Source organism: Mastomys coucha, unplaced genomic scaffold (assembly GCF_008632895.1).
Source record: "Mastomys coucha isolate ucsf_1 unplaced genomic scaffold, UCSF_Mcou_1 pScaffold22, whole genome shotgun sequence".
Lineage (NCBI taxonomy): Eukaryota > Metazoa > Chordata > Mammalia > Rodentia > Muridae > Mastomys > Mastomys coucha.
The window spans coordinates 76,629,651-76,644,214 of NW_022196905.1; the positions used below are offsets into that span (position 1 = coordinate 76,629,651).

The window sequence follows — 14,564 nt, forward strand, 5'->3', positions numbered from 1 at the left end:
TGGTTCCTCATCAATGTCACATGCACCCATGATAATTACGATGAGAGAAGACTGTGATCACATTATGGATATCCCATGGTTCTCAGTGACAAAACTGGTGACTTTTACCTGGACAGAAGTAGCATTGTACTTCCATGTGTGATATGGATTTTACTGAATGGAACAACGAAAACAGTGACATGTTAAATATGACAGATGCTATACTCCTTAGAATCTCTACTTCAAATCAGAACCACTGGAGAGCCTTGAAGAAGCAGCACAGGTCTTGGCAGATGCCCTCTGCTGTACTCCTAGTACCTTATTTGAGATAATTCATTGTCAAATTACTTAGAGGTCTCTCTTGCGAATAAGGTCTATCTAAACTTCTCAAAGTTAAGGTATCTGGTTCACGGAGTAGTTAGATGTACAAAGATGGAGAAAGTAAAGAAATTCTGGACGTAGTGCATAGAGGTGGACATCACATAGGAGTAAAGTGGGAGGGAACACTAACCATATTAGGCTTGGATGGGCAACAGCGCACAGGGAAGAAGCCCTCCCACAGCCACAATCGCAGCAACTGAAAAGCAAACAAGAGAGCCCAAGATAAGGAAGCGATCCCACTCCCTCAGTGCAGCATAAAGACATGGTGGGTTTTCCTCAGTGGTCTACTTTACCTTTCAAAGGAATAAATTCCTGCAGGTATACAATCAAATTTTTCTCAAAGTGCCATTTAACTTAAGAAATCTTTCAGAATGAGAAACACATATCTGTCCTAAGTAGCTATTTACTTTTACGTTACTTAGGAGGATTATTCAGAAGGAAACATAATGAGCCAATATATTTGAATTAATTACATGCAATAAATATGATATGCAAATAAACATGTGCAAAATTAAATATTTGTTTCCTTATGAATTCTCTTGGTTACATTTTGAATGCAGAAGTAATTGTGTAATGACGGATTTTGCCAGTAGCCTCATGCTTAGAGTGAGAAGAAGGTCTTACCCTATCAACCCACTGATACTTATTCCAGTGAAGTTACTTATCAGAGTCTATTGAAACTATCATTCTAGGAGATTCTAAAATAACTTATGAAAACCATCAATTTTAATTTCCATTTTTGGATGTTAAAAATGACTCCCAAATGTATCATTTCAGGTTATAGGTATATAAAAGTAAATTATATATAATGTGTACATTTGGGGAAAATGTTGCAAAACTCAAAACGACTTTTAATTTTCCAAATACTGGTAGAAAAAGCCTGAAAACACAAAGTAAATTATCTAATAAAATGCAATTTTATTGGTGCAAACCACGCACACTGATGGTGGAATGTAGCAAAGACGTGATTTAGTGCTTCGGTGCACCCATTTCCATTTATTTTTTGAATAGCATTTATAGTAATTTCAGGAGAACTATAATAAGACCGAGTAATGATATCATACACCAGCAGGTACAGGCTTATGATTAAAATCTTCCTATTTTGAACCTTATTTGAAACATTTTTATCTCATTTTATATGAAAATTTGAAAAGAAAAATCAACACAACCTCTAATGTACTTCCAAATGCCTATGTGGATAAATAAGTATTTCCAAAAATAATACCAATGGATTTTCTTACACAAGAATATACAGATCCATATGTTTTATTTCCTACCTCTTCCTCCTCATCTCTTTCAAAGCATCGTGATACATTAATTCTAATTATTGATAAGTGTCTGGGTATTTGGTTATTGCTTGATATAAGAATATTGATACGATAGTATTTCTTTTAAATGTAAATATTTATGACTATATTTTTAAGATTAATGTGAATTATATGTGTAAGCAAACATGGAAAATTAACATACTTTACTCTTTAGGTATATTTTAGTATATTTGTATTTACAGAAATAGTCTGGGGTAGCTTTATCTCATCTCTATGCCTAGGATGCTAAGGTCCTGGGCGAATAAGGTTTTCCAAAGCAAATACTAGTTCAAGTCAAAACCAAAATTCAGATCATGTCAGTAGATCTGCCATTCCTGCTTTTGGATAGCATGCCACATAGTTTTCGAGAAATTCCAATGGTTAAAATGTCACACACATAAATTTACTACTGCTCCTGTCTTGTGTCAGCATTCCAATCACAGGCAGAAAGAGCACTGACTTGTGGCCCACACCAGCCTCTCAGCCTCTTTGTCCTGTACTGTTTTCCTGAGAACTGTCATTTCGCTTGTTTATGTGTGGCTCTTTTTATGGTACTGCTAATGTAGAGTTTGATGAAGACCTACACACTGCAAAGTAAAAACAAGAGCTGCTTAGGTCTGCAATTTATTTATTTGTTTCTTTGTTTGCTTATTTATTTATTGTATAGTGTGAGTTTCTTAAGATGGAGATAAATACTTGATTTCATTGATTTTACTTCCAAATAGAAATACAATGAATGACAATAATCTTTGATAATCACTATTAACCATATGATCACCATATTACTTATACCTAATAATATAGGACATATGTATATGCATTTATTGTATATATGCAATACAAGTCAATAAATAAAACTAAATAGCAATTATTGAAGCAAAGCTATTTAGCTGATTTTAGTGGATAAATGGTAACGTCATATCCCCCTAATGTACAACTTTCTCTATGAAAAGTTTTATAGACATTTAGAGATGTGCTTTGAAATGTTTCAATAGCCAAACATAATTGGACATTATCAACAATCAGAGTTCAAACAACTACAAAAACATTATGTAGTACAAATGCATTATTTAGTCTTATATTGCATGGATTAGACTGAATGCCTCTACTTCTCCTCATACCTCTCTCAGGTAATTAACAATAATAATAATTAAAAGAAAACTTTACAAATTGTATTCTTGAAATTTATTATTCTTTTCATCTGTTGTTACAATTTTGCTTTATTCTTTATAAGTTTAATAAAACAATTAAAAACACTTAAACATGTATTCAGTTGTTTTTTTGGATCATTCATTTAGATAGTCCTGACTCCAGTTAGACTTGTCTCAAGACAGCTGAATAGATAAATAGATAACTAAGTTAACCTCTTGGTGTATGATTTGATAGCTATAAAACAGTGATAATAATGTGCCCTATTTCACAGCATTCTTTGAAATAGAGTGAGAGGGTATGTACATATGACTTTACTCTACATGGACCTTTTTTGGACAAAGTAGGTATAATTATTTTCAGCAATATCATAATCAGTATAAAATGAGACACTTTTGTCAAATAATAATTGATATTGTCATAATTCATGGGCTATTATATTAAATATTCCTCATTATAACATAAATGACTATCTACATGCAGATAGTTGGTATAATTTCTAGGGACAGCATAAAAAAATTCCACAAAATGTATTTTCTAATGATTTAGTAATGGAAGGATTTTGTATTCATATGCTATTTTAAAAACCTGAGATTTTGGGGGGGGGCTTTGTTTATTATTTTTATTTTAAACTACAGATTTTATTTCCCTTCCTGTCCACCCTCTGACTGTTCCACATGCCATACCTCCTCTCCACCCTGTCTCCACAAGGATGTCCCACCCCAACTCCCACCTACCAAACCTCTAAACTCCCTGGGGCCTCCAGTCCCTTGAGGGTTAGTTGCATCATCACTGACTGAAACCATACCCAGCTGTCCCTAACACATATACAGCAGAGATTTTCTTATGCCTATGAGAAGCAGATAATAACTAAAACAATGCCACAAACAAGTCTCTTAAAATAAATTCGTAGGTAGTTGCCACAAGGATACCATACAAGCAGGTAACATTAAAATGTATGTTTTGCTTAATCAATGAATAGTTCAGAAACGAGTGTTTGAAAATTACTTCAAACATAGAAGATAATTTAGAAACTAAATTCCAAATGTGCTAGAAATAAATAGCAGCTGATAAAATCTCTGGGGGCTACGGTTGAGCACAGGTATCTGCATTCCTCGAACCTCTTAGCACCTGGAACTCTGCAAGGAATGCCAGGCGCTACAAGAAGAGGATGACTATCCAAGTTGAAAATCATTTAGCCCTTTCAGGCTTATAATTAAAAACATGTTTTATTTTTAATAAAATGCTTCTCTTTGTCTTCTGAGATTAAGATTCCAAAACAGAATTTTCCATTTGTGTGTGTGTGTGTGTGTGTGTGTGTGTGTGTGTGACACACCTACGCCAATGTGAAAAGGTAATTTCCCTCTTATGGAAGCAGGTGATTATACCTCAAGGGAAGAGAATTTCATGATGCTAGATCAGAAAAAAAAGACTAGAAGCTGTGAATGCCTGACACTTAAATTCTCAGGCAAGAGATCATAAGAAAAATCAATTAGATGACATCAGATAAATGATAAGAAAGGCAGCCAAAGACCCAAGTTCTCAAAAGAATTGTTTGGGTAGATGTTTTTCCATTTTCCTAGTAAAATAAAACAGCTGGATCACTTACTCCTCTAAGACTAAATCACAAACCCTCTGCGCTGAAGCAAACAGTACACTGGAAATATGACCCGTTGCCTACTCTCAGTAGAGTTCACATCTTTCATGTTCATTGGCATGAGATACTGAACTATGAAGCTACTATCTCAGAGAACTTTGGTGACCAGTAATGGCTGCTATTCTTGATGCAATGATCCTACATGTAGAATGAGAACAGCCCTCTGCCTTCAAAATGTCTGTCTCACTATTGGAACATGAAGCGTGTAGTTGATACACAGTTCAAAGGATGGGCTCATAAATTACAGCAGGTCATAAAAAGATGTCAATACTAGTCACTACTTCAGTTAGCAGTGCACTACATGGAAGTTTCCTCCAACCCCATTTTTCAATTCTTTTTACCCCATTGTTTCCTACATTGTGATTTCCTTGACTTTATTACTCTGAAAGCTTAAGAGGTCTCAGGAAGACTTTGTTACAGGGTTCCCTTTCTTCTCAACACTAGATAAAAGGAAATGCCACAAAACACTAAAACACATTTACACAAATATAGCATGTCAGGTAAAACAAACTTAATTTTGTTTTAAAGAATATGGCCTAGCTTGTTTCTCTTGCTGGGACAGAGCATTGACTGGAAGCCACTTTATGGAGGAAAGGGTTGATTTCAGACCCATAGTTTATAATTTAACATTAAGGGATGCCATGACAGGGACTCAAGGCAGGAGGAGCGTGGAAAGAGGAAGTGAAACAGAGTCCGTGGAGCACTCCTTGCTGTCTTGTTCCTCATGGCTAGTTCAGTATATTTTCTAGTACAACTCAGTATTAATACTCTAGGCATGGCACCACCTGCAAGGGCTGGATCCTTCCACATCAATAACCAATCAATAAAATGCTCCATAAAAAACATAAGACAACCAAGTAAAGATAATACCTCCATCTACCTTCCCTTCTCACTGGTCATTTAAAGATAACAGAAACTAAAAAGCCCAGAAAGATTCTCTATGCATACTTAACAATATACGTTACATTACATTATTCAATGGGAGTATAATAGAGGTTATACCATACAAATGAAGGGAAAAATCTATTATTTCATTTATATTTCAAAACTGTAATCTAACTGTGAAACTGTGAATCTAACTTAAAGAAAACATTACAGTCATTTTAATTTAGGGAATCAAAAACACTTAGCTTATTATATTAAAGCCAATTATTTGAACAAACAAATTGCAAAAAAAAAAAAAAAAAAAACAACCAAACCAAAAAGTTAAAAATAAAAACAAAAGCAAACCAACTAAACAAATGCTTAAATAAAATAAATCAAAGTACATGAGGAGGGAGGACTTTACACTGCACTTGAATCCCCCTTTTATTCTATTCTTCCAATCTATAGGTAAATGATGGGTCTCTAGACTTATTTCATTTAATCATTTAACGAACAGAAATTATTAATATAGAATGACATCATTCAGGATTCCATAAATTGAGGCTATAGTGGTTTGGTCTGCAGTTGCATGTATTCTAATGCTGAATACTGGCTCTTATGGAGCAGTTGCCCTTGATGAGCAGATCCTCACCTATACCAAGTAATGCTATGTGAACCTTGATCATTAATTTAACTGGTCAATAAAAGGCTAGGGCCTGTTGTTGAGCAGTGGAGGAAGAAAGTTGGGACTTGAAGATCGAGTGAATGGGCTGCAAGTAGAAAGAAAAGAAGAAAGAAGACAGAGGTGGAAGAGGCTGCCAAGAGAGGTGAAAAACCAGAAACAGCAGGTAATAAGGGACTTTATAGCTGAGGGATTAGTTAGAACAGCTCCAAACCTGCCCAACCTAGACTTACAGCTTGTGAATAAAATACCTGGACTGGGTATCTTTTATACAGGCTAGCTGGAATTATAAATTCATTTTGTATTTGGTGCCCATCATGAAGCTTAGAACCATACCAACCTGAGATGAGTTTCCACTCCCTGAAAATGGACAGCTAGGATAGCCTAGGACAAGCACTCTAAAGCAACAGCAGGGTAGAACTCAAACACTGCCTGTCACTCTGGAACACTGAGAGATTTAAGGGGTCATAGCATGAGTGACAGAGGGCTAATTGAGTGTCTCCCTCCTCTCTAAACTGGCTCAAGCAAGTGGAGACAACACCCTAGAGCAGAGTTCACCACAAATGCCCCAGAGAGTGGGGGTTCCTCGTTCCTGAGAGACAGACTAGAGATCCCAGAACTGTGGCTGTCTAAGAGGCAAACATTTTCTCCCAGGAACAGCTGGACGTTCTGGACATCTCTGTACAAGCTCACTTTCCCCACTCCTGCTCCCTCTCACTCAGTTTCCTGAATCTCCATATTTAACAGCCAGACTCCACTCTCACTCCTGAACTGAGGGCTTCCTGGGATAGGAAGCCATCCTACAAGCCACTGCCATACTCCATATCCTCAGCCCAACAGAGAGAAGACAGCATCAGCTCAGGAGTGCAGAAGCTGTTGTAGGTTTATCTATGATCAGCCCCGCCCTCCATGTGAAAGGATAAAAAAACCATGGCAGTATCCTGAATCCAACCCCAGAGAAAGACAAAGGTACAGAAAATTATAGATCAGGTAATAAAGGTTGAAATTTGATAATTTGGGGAAAAAATAGACACACAGAGATGGCAAATATGATAAAGACCTTTTACAAAATTACAATTTATGTGATACTCTTTTGAAAGTTTAACGGGGATGGATGTAGAGGAAATTGACACCTTGGAAATTTTAGTTATTACATTGTTAAGTTTTACTCTTAGTCTAATAAGCATTTTAGTTTTCTATGTCTTTTCAAAGAACCAGACCTTAGAAAAATTTTCATGAGCCTCAGAAAAGGGATTTTAAAATTGTATAAAACAGAATGAAGACAATGTTAAGGCAGTAGAGAGCAGGGAATAGAGCATGGAGACTGCTCAGATGTCTGATGGATAGGAAAAATAATAGGGTCAAAGTTAGAGGAAAGGTTTAGAGCAAATCTTACTAACATTAATAAAGCAAAATAAAGTAGATGCTACAATATCAGAGTTACAACGTAAGTAAAAAAATAAATAAAATTATGGAAGCCAGGATTAGAACAGAAGATACAAGAACTTATAGAGCAGAATGAACAACAGGCAGAAAAAATTAAGACTTGGCAACAAGGCCTAAGGGATACATTGGAACTAAAGGTAGAGAATTTTACAGATCCTAAAAAGCAACAGAGGGAGAAAATGAAAGTTAGAGACAGGGCTTAGAAGAGCAGTTGAACAGAAGATGCAGAATTTTACAGATCAGACTGAAAGTTAAAAATTGGAGACAGGGCTTAAAGGAGAACTTAGTAAAATTAATAAATCAAAATAAAGAAGGTACTAAAATATCAGAATTACAGTATAAGGAATAAAATAAAATATGGAAGCAAGTCTTAGAACAGATGATCCAAGAACTCACAGAACAGAGTGAGAACAAAAGGAGAAAAATAAGATGTGAGGACAAGCCTTGGAGGAGAGGTTACAAATCTCTAACTCAGGTTGATCAAAGTGCTAGGATGACAGAGAGACAAGCATTAGAGTAATATGGAATATGCACACAGACCTTAAGGGAAGAACTTAAAAATATTGATTAGGGAAAATATTCAGGTTGAGAGAGAAGATAAAAAGAAAGCCCAACCAAAGGTTGTTAGAAAAGAAACCTTAGTTTATCCAGTTTGTATATAACAAAGACCAACAGATGATAATCATCCAGAAAATTTCAGGACTTTTAATGGCAACCTTTGGATGTATTATAGCTAAAAATTTCTAAAGAAAGTGAAAAAAGTCACTAATGTTGGAATGCACTCACCATTTTTAAAATAAACCCTGACATCTTGTGCTATCAAAAATAGAAAAATCCCCAAGGACTGGAAAGATATGACAAGAGCAATATTGGAACTTGGGCCACATTTATAATGTCTTCCATGGTGGAGAGAAGAGGGAAAGAAGATAGTATGAAAAAACAGAGTCAGAGGGATCAACGTTTCTAAGATTCTGCTGTTTATTAAGTATGGTGAGATAGAGGTGCAAGTTGAATATGATGAAGAAGCCTTGACATTATGTCACTTGGCAGACTTAAATGCCTAGGACAGGGTTGAAGAAGCAGGAAAAAAATGCAAGTCCTTTTCTCAGGTTATGTAAGTTCCAAAAGAAACATTCATTGACTTTTTGCAAAGGTTGACTTCAGATGTAGAAAGAAGTACATCAAACCTATTAGCAAGAAATATACTGATGGAGTCTTTAGCTTTTGAAAATGTGGATGCTGAATATAAAGAAGTAATCAAACCAGTAAGGACAAGGTCATCATAAATAGATAAATAAATGATTATAAATACAGTTTATATTAGACATCATTCACCTAATAGAGCTTTAATTGGAGAAACCACCACTAATGGCTTTGATGCAATCCAAACTCTCAAATGTCTTAATTGTGGTGAGCAAGGTCATTTCAAGAGAAACTGCAAAGAATACCTAATTAATTCCAAATGTCTTCTGTAATATGTAAAAGATATGGAAAAAGACATTGGATTAATGAACTTTAATTAACAACAGATAAATAGTCTAGCCCCTTATCAAATCTCCCATAGGGATTCTCTTAGGCCCCAATACCAGAGAAAATTCTCTTTCACATGGCAATTGAACACCACTGATCAGAAAATGAGTATTGCAAGACCAGATAGGAAAATCTAAGCACATATTATTAAAAAAATCCCAGAGGGTCCAAAAATGAATATTTTGGCAAATTTCTATAGATTGATCAGAGGCCATAACTAAAGGTATTTATAAATAATACCGAAATTGAAGGAATGCTCAACACTGGAGCAGACATCGCCAAAATCTTGGTTTCCACATTGGCCACTTCAAGAGGTACATATCCAGTTTCAAGGAGTTGGGACTTTATCCTAGATAAAACAAAGTACAAGATGGCCTAAATGTATAGGACCTGGAGGTCAAAAGGAAAATTATGGCTATATGGGGCTGATATAGCCATAAATTTATGGAGAAGAAATCTGTTATAACACAGATTAACATCCCTCTCACTTCAGAGACAAGCCACAAAAGAAGCTGCTCCCCTGTTTTATAGAATACTGGGTATTGTCCAGGCATTCAGCTGTCTTCTGTCCTTTCTATTATTTGTGGATGTGCATTCTGTACATCCTATATATCAGGTAACATTCCTTTTCAGTCTCTGATGGGGTTGAAGATTAGATAGTCATAGTCTTACTATAAGCTTAGATTGTTAGGATTAAAGAAAATGTTCCAGGTCTAGAAGATCTATTTAGGATGATAATACAGATTAGGATAAAAAATGATTTAAATACAAAACTCTGAACTCACCAAGGTTGCGTAGATAATGGAATACTTAAATTGCTATATATAAATTGATTGAACATTATGGGTGTTACTCTTACCTAACAGTTTTCATAATTGTTTTATAATTGTTTCTACCATATATTGCTTATTTCATAAAATAAAGAGCTTCTTTATTTAAACAAAAAATGAAAAATGTAGTGGATTGGTCTGATGTTGCTTGAATTCTAATGCTAATTACTGACTCTTAAGAATTTGATATCCCCTGATGAGCAGATCCTTGTGTATACCAAGTAATGCTATATGAACCTTCCTCCTTAATTTAACTGGTCAATAAAAGGCTAGAGCCTGTGATTGGGTAGTGGAGGGAGAAAGGTTGGACTTGAGCGTCAATGAACAAGTTGCATGTAGAGGGAGAATAAGAAGAAAGGAGCAGGAGTTTGAGGAGGCTGGCATGAGAGGCGATGGACCATGAGCACATGGCCAGGAGAAACAGCAAGAAAGAAGGAACATTATAGCTGGGGAATAAACTAGAATAGTTCCAAACCTGCCCAGCCTAGGCTCATGTCTTGTAAATAAAATACTTGGACTATGTGTCTTTTATATAGGCTAGCTAGAATTATGAATTCATTTTACATAAGACCAATGCTAACATTAGACATTTTATTGAGTACCCTGCATATAATTCATTTATTCAAGACTCTATTTGAAGTGAAGTAAGTATTATAAAATAGTTTGTAAACTTTCCATTGTGGTAGAGCAGTTATTATCACTAGGAGCAACAACGAGAATCTGTTGATCGCGTTTTTTTACATGATGTATTCAGCTTTTAGTTTAATAACCTCATATATGTTATGCAACTTACTCTATAAAACAGCTTTAACAATTTAGGTAATAGCATCACAGTGTTTTATGAGAAAAACAGCCACCAGCCAAAGCAAACAAGACTTCAGGTCTGGATACTCAAGATTTTGGCAAAATTCTCTTCTTTTCATAAATACTATAGTGTTTCCAAGTACAGTTACATGTTATAAAGAGTGGAGATGATTTAGTAAGCAAAAAAATCAAATTAAACGCAAAAGGCTAATGAAAAAAAGTTATTTTACCACAACAAATGAGTAACCTTGACTGTCAGTGAAAAAAAATCACTATTATTTTTATAGAAGTTAAGCATATCTAGATATTGAATTGGTTAAGATTTGACACCACAAGTAGTCAATGAATATTTTGTATTGAATATGTTTGTCTTATAACTGTCTTGAGAGAATTTGCTTAATGAATAAAAGGGAAAGATTTATAATTAGCATATTAATTGTCTGCATATTAATAAAATCTAAAGTACATGGAGGTACTTATAAGCAATTTGTTTCCTTGTTGGTACTTCAAATAATCTCCTGTAATTTGTTTACAAAATTAATTAACATTTTCTACAAATGAAGTTTCTTACACATAGGTAATTAAGTATAAATGTTATAGTATCTTTTAACAATTCAAACAAGACTTTCTCTAATATGTATCTGTACAGGTTTGAGTTAATTATAATGTTAGTATAATCATTGATTCCTTTGTGCTTCTATATTTCAACCAGTTACTGATTATTTTCACTATGTGTCTCTGAAAATAACATAGCTATAGAACTGCTTATATTCATCTTCCTTTGCTGCTGGACTTCAAGTCTAAAGTTACCTGTAAACAAATTTCAGTTTCTTCTACATGCATATTAAAAGCCAGCATGCCAGAAATATCAGGTATTTTTGCAAGAAAGATATTGCTTTGTAACTTTCTTCAGATGCAGAATATAACAAAATACATTTAAATTGCTCATATACTATATACATATATATAGATATACACATGTATACATATACACCCATGTATAATCATATATATACATATATACATACATATGTATACATATACATATATTTAGGACCAATTCTAGTAAGACAATTAATTTCAATGTGCTTTCTTCTTTGCATAAACATTTTATGGAAGTACAGAAGTCCTGGCCATGATATTAGTAGTCATTTAACTGTAAGATGGAAAGCTAAATAGTTACTCACAGAAATAGAGAACATCACCCCTTCTACTACTTCCAATAGTGGCAATATTAATAGTGCAATAAAAGCAAAAAAAGGAAGTTAATTAAAAGTCTTACTATATTATATCTTGGTCAGGAGTAGTAGAGATAAATATACACAATATATAAATTCCTGACTACAGAAAGCTCCTTCTGAAGTTTAAAACTATGAATGTTACTGGCTTACTTTAAAACATATAATTTATCTTAGAAGGCTCAGTTCTAATGTTTATTTATAATGTCTGTGAATCTACCAGAATAATGGCCTTTCCATGTTCCTTTTCACTTTTATATCTTGCAAAATGGAATCTATAAGTTGCATGACTGAATATCTTTTCCAATGATGTTTGCTTTAAAATAGAAAAAGGACAAGAAGAAATTAAGAGTATACTTTTACAGATTTTAAACTCATTATTTGTGTTAAACATATCACATTGGTAACTGTCAGGAGTTGTTTGAGTTCACCTAGAAGCCCGCTTTGGAGGCAGGGCTGACACCTTGCCCCCTTTTCACATCTGACTACATTAGTCTCAAAATCTCTCTACAGTGTGTGGTTGAGTGACAGTTCTAGCTCTGTGATGGAGAGAGAAGAGGACCACTGGGCAAGATGGTATATCACAATGAAAATAGTATTTAAATAGTATCTTATGGCAGGAAAATGTAATAGTGTCTGAATATTTGCATGTATGGATATAATAGTTCACTTTTTTATGTTTTAAATTTTGTTTGTATATGATTCACGAGAGAGGAGTGGTGGGAGATGAGGCTAGTTATTACTGGAGGGAAGCTAAACCACAGGAAGTGAATTGTAGCTGTTCTAACAATCAGACCCAATGGCTAGAATTTAACATTAATAACTGTCACTTGCTTTGGTTTTTACTTTCTCTTATTCATGACGGGACTAACTACAGGCAGCCAAATTATCTCGAAATCCTTATTTCTGTTAACCCAGTTTACATTTTATTTTCAGCAGCTCCTATCAGCCCCGGCACCCCAGCCACACACATTCACTTATAAAACCTTTCTACAACCCTTCCTACCTCTGAGTCTCTTTTAAATGTACATTATGTTAGTTCAATAATTTCTTATCAAGTAGCTTTGTAAAAATTGGCTGCCTCTCCCTTACTTTCCTTCTGAATGTTTTCAGTTTACTTTTACTGAAGTATCTTTCCTTCCTTGTGCCAAAACAACACAACGCATTCATTCAAATTTGCAATCTTTTACAAATTTAAATACTTTGTTTTGCTTCGTTTTGTTTTGTTTTCTTGTGAACAAGGACTGCTTTGTTAACATATAGCCTACTTGCTCCAGTAGGTTTTCTTATATTTATCTGCTTTGTAAGAAGGAGAAATGCATACTGAAAAACACAAGCTTCCTTCCTATCTGGAAAGTGATTCTCCATATTCATTGGGCTTTCACTCTCATTTTCCTTTGAATCCAGTCTACTTCAGAGTCTTCATAGAAGGACACATGATTGTCTCCAAAAACCTCAAGTGCCCAGGTATTTGAGTCTGTATTTATTTTAAGGAAGGTAGATGAAAATTTTGAGGACTGATAAATATGAAGAAATATTAGTTTACTTTCCTTTGCTTATAAAACAAGAGTTATGCTCTCTCTTCTTCATCTGTTTGCCTTTTGGGACTAAGCAACTGCTAGATCCTTGGACTTCCATTCACAGCTGCTGCTGACCATTGTTGGGAGTTGGACTACAGACTGTAATAGTCAGGAATATGGATGATCCAAAGACAAGACTTCATGTGTAAGTAAATTGGATCATTAAGGTCTGTCCCAAACTTTTTCAAGAAAGCAGAGATGCCAGGATCTATCAGTGTCATCTGATAAAGCTGCTAACATTGCTACTGTACTTCTTTTCATGAAAGGAAATAAGTGATCTTATAAAATATATAAAATTTCAGCCCACAACACCCAGAGGAAGAGCCAGTCCCAGGTGCTCTGACACACACAGGACCAGAGGTGAGCAGGAATCAACATCTGTCCCAACACTGGGAGTAACTGGGACCAGCAGGACCAGGCACACAGGAACTCTGCCAGCCCCATGACTTGGGTGCCTTCCGGTCTGTCTGGGCTGGGGTCCAGAGCAGACCTTGGTCACAAGCTCTGCGACCAGTCGCATGGCACCCAGAGGAAGCTCCACTCCCAGGTGCTCTGGCACACCCAGGATCAGAGACCTTGGTCACAAGATCTGCAGCCAGTTCTACAACACCCAGAGAAAGCTCAACTCCCAGGTGCTCTGACACACCCAGGATCAGAGACCTTGATAACAAGATCTGCAGCCAGTCCTACAACACCCAGAGGAAGCTCCACTCTCAGGTGCTCTGACACACCCAGGATCAGAGGTAAGCAGGAACCAACATCTGTCCCAACACTGGGAGTAATTAGGCACTTAGAAACTCCACCAGCCTAGTGACTTGGGTTCCTTCCAGTCTGTCTGGGTTAGTGTTCTGAGCAGACCTTGGGAATATGCTCTGCAGCCAGTCCCACAACACACAGAGAAAGCCACACTCCCAGGTGATCTAACAAGCCCAGGATGCCAGAATCACAGGATCCCAGAATCACAAAATCACAGAGGCAGCTTGACTCTGAGGAGTTCTGACACAACCAGGATCACAGGAAGGACAGGCTGCAGTCAGATTTAGCAAGAACAGGTAACACTAGAGTTAACCAGATGGCGGGGGCAAGCATAAGAAAATAAACAACACAAACCAAGGTC

General features: G+C 35.7%; 1 protein-coding gene across 8 annotated transcripts in view; it reads right to left on the minus strand.

The window, feature by feature from the left end:
• Window positions 1-14,564, minus strand: part of Epha5 (EPH receptor A5) — a 352,826-nt gene that overhangs the window by 62,066 nt on the left and 276,196 nt on the right. For 5 of the 8 annotated variants that reach the window (XM_031342894.1, XM_031342892.1, XM_031342889.1 and 2 more), the window contains one exon: window positions 491-556. The exons of the other annotated variants lie outside the window; for them this stretch is intronic. In XM_031342894.1, the coding sequence (XP_031198754.1) occupies window positions 491-556 (66 nt within the window). The remainder of the gene's footprint in view (window positions 1-490; window positions 557-14,564) is intronic. 8 annotated transcript variants of the gene reach the window in all.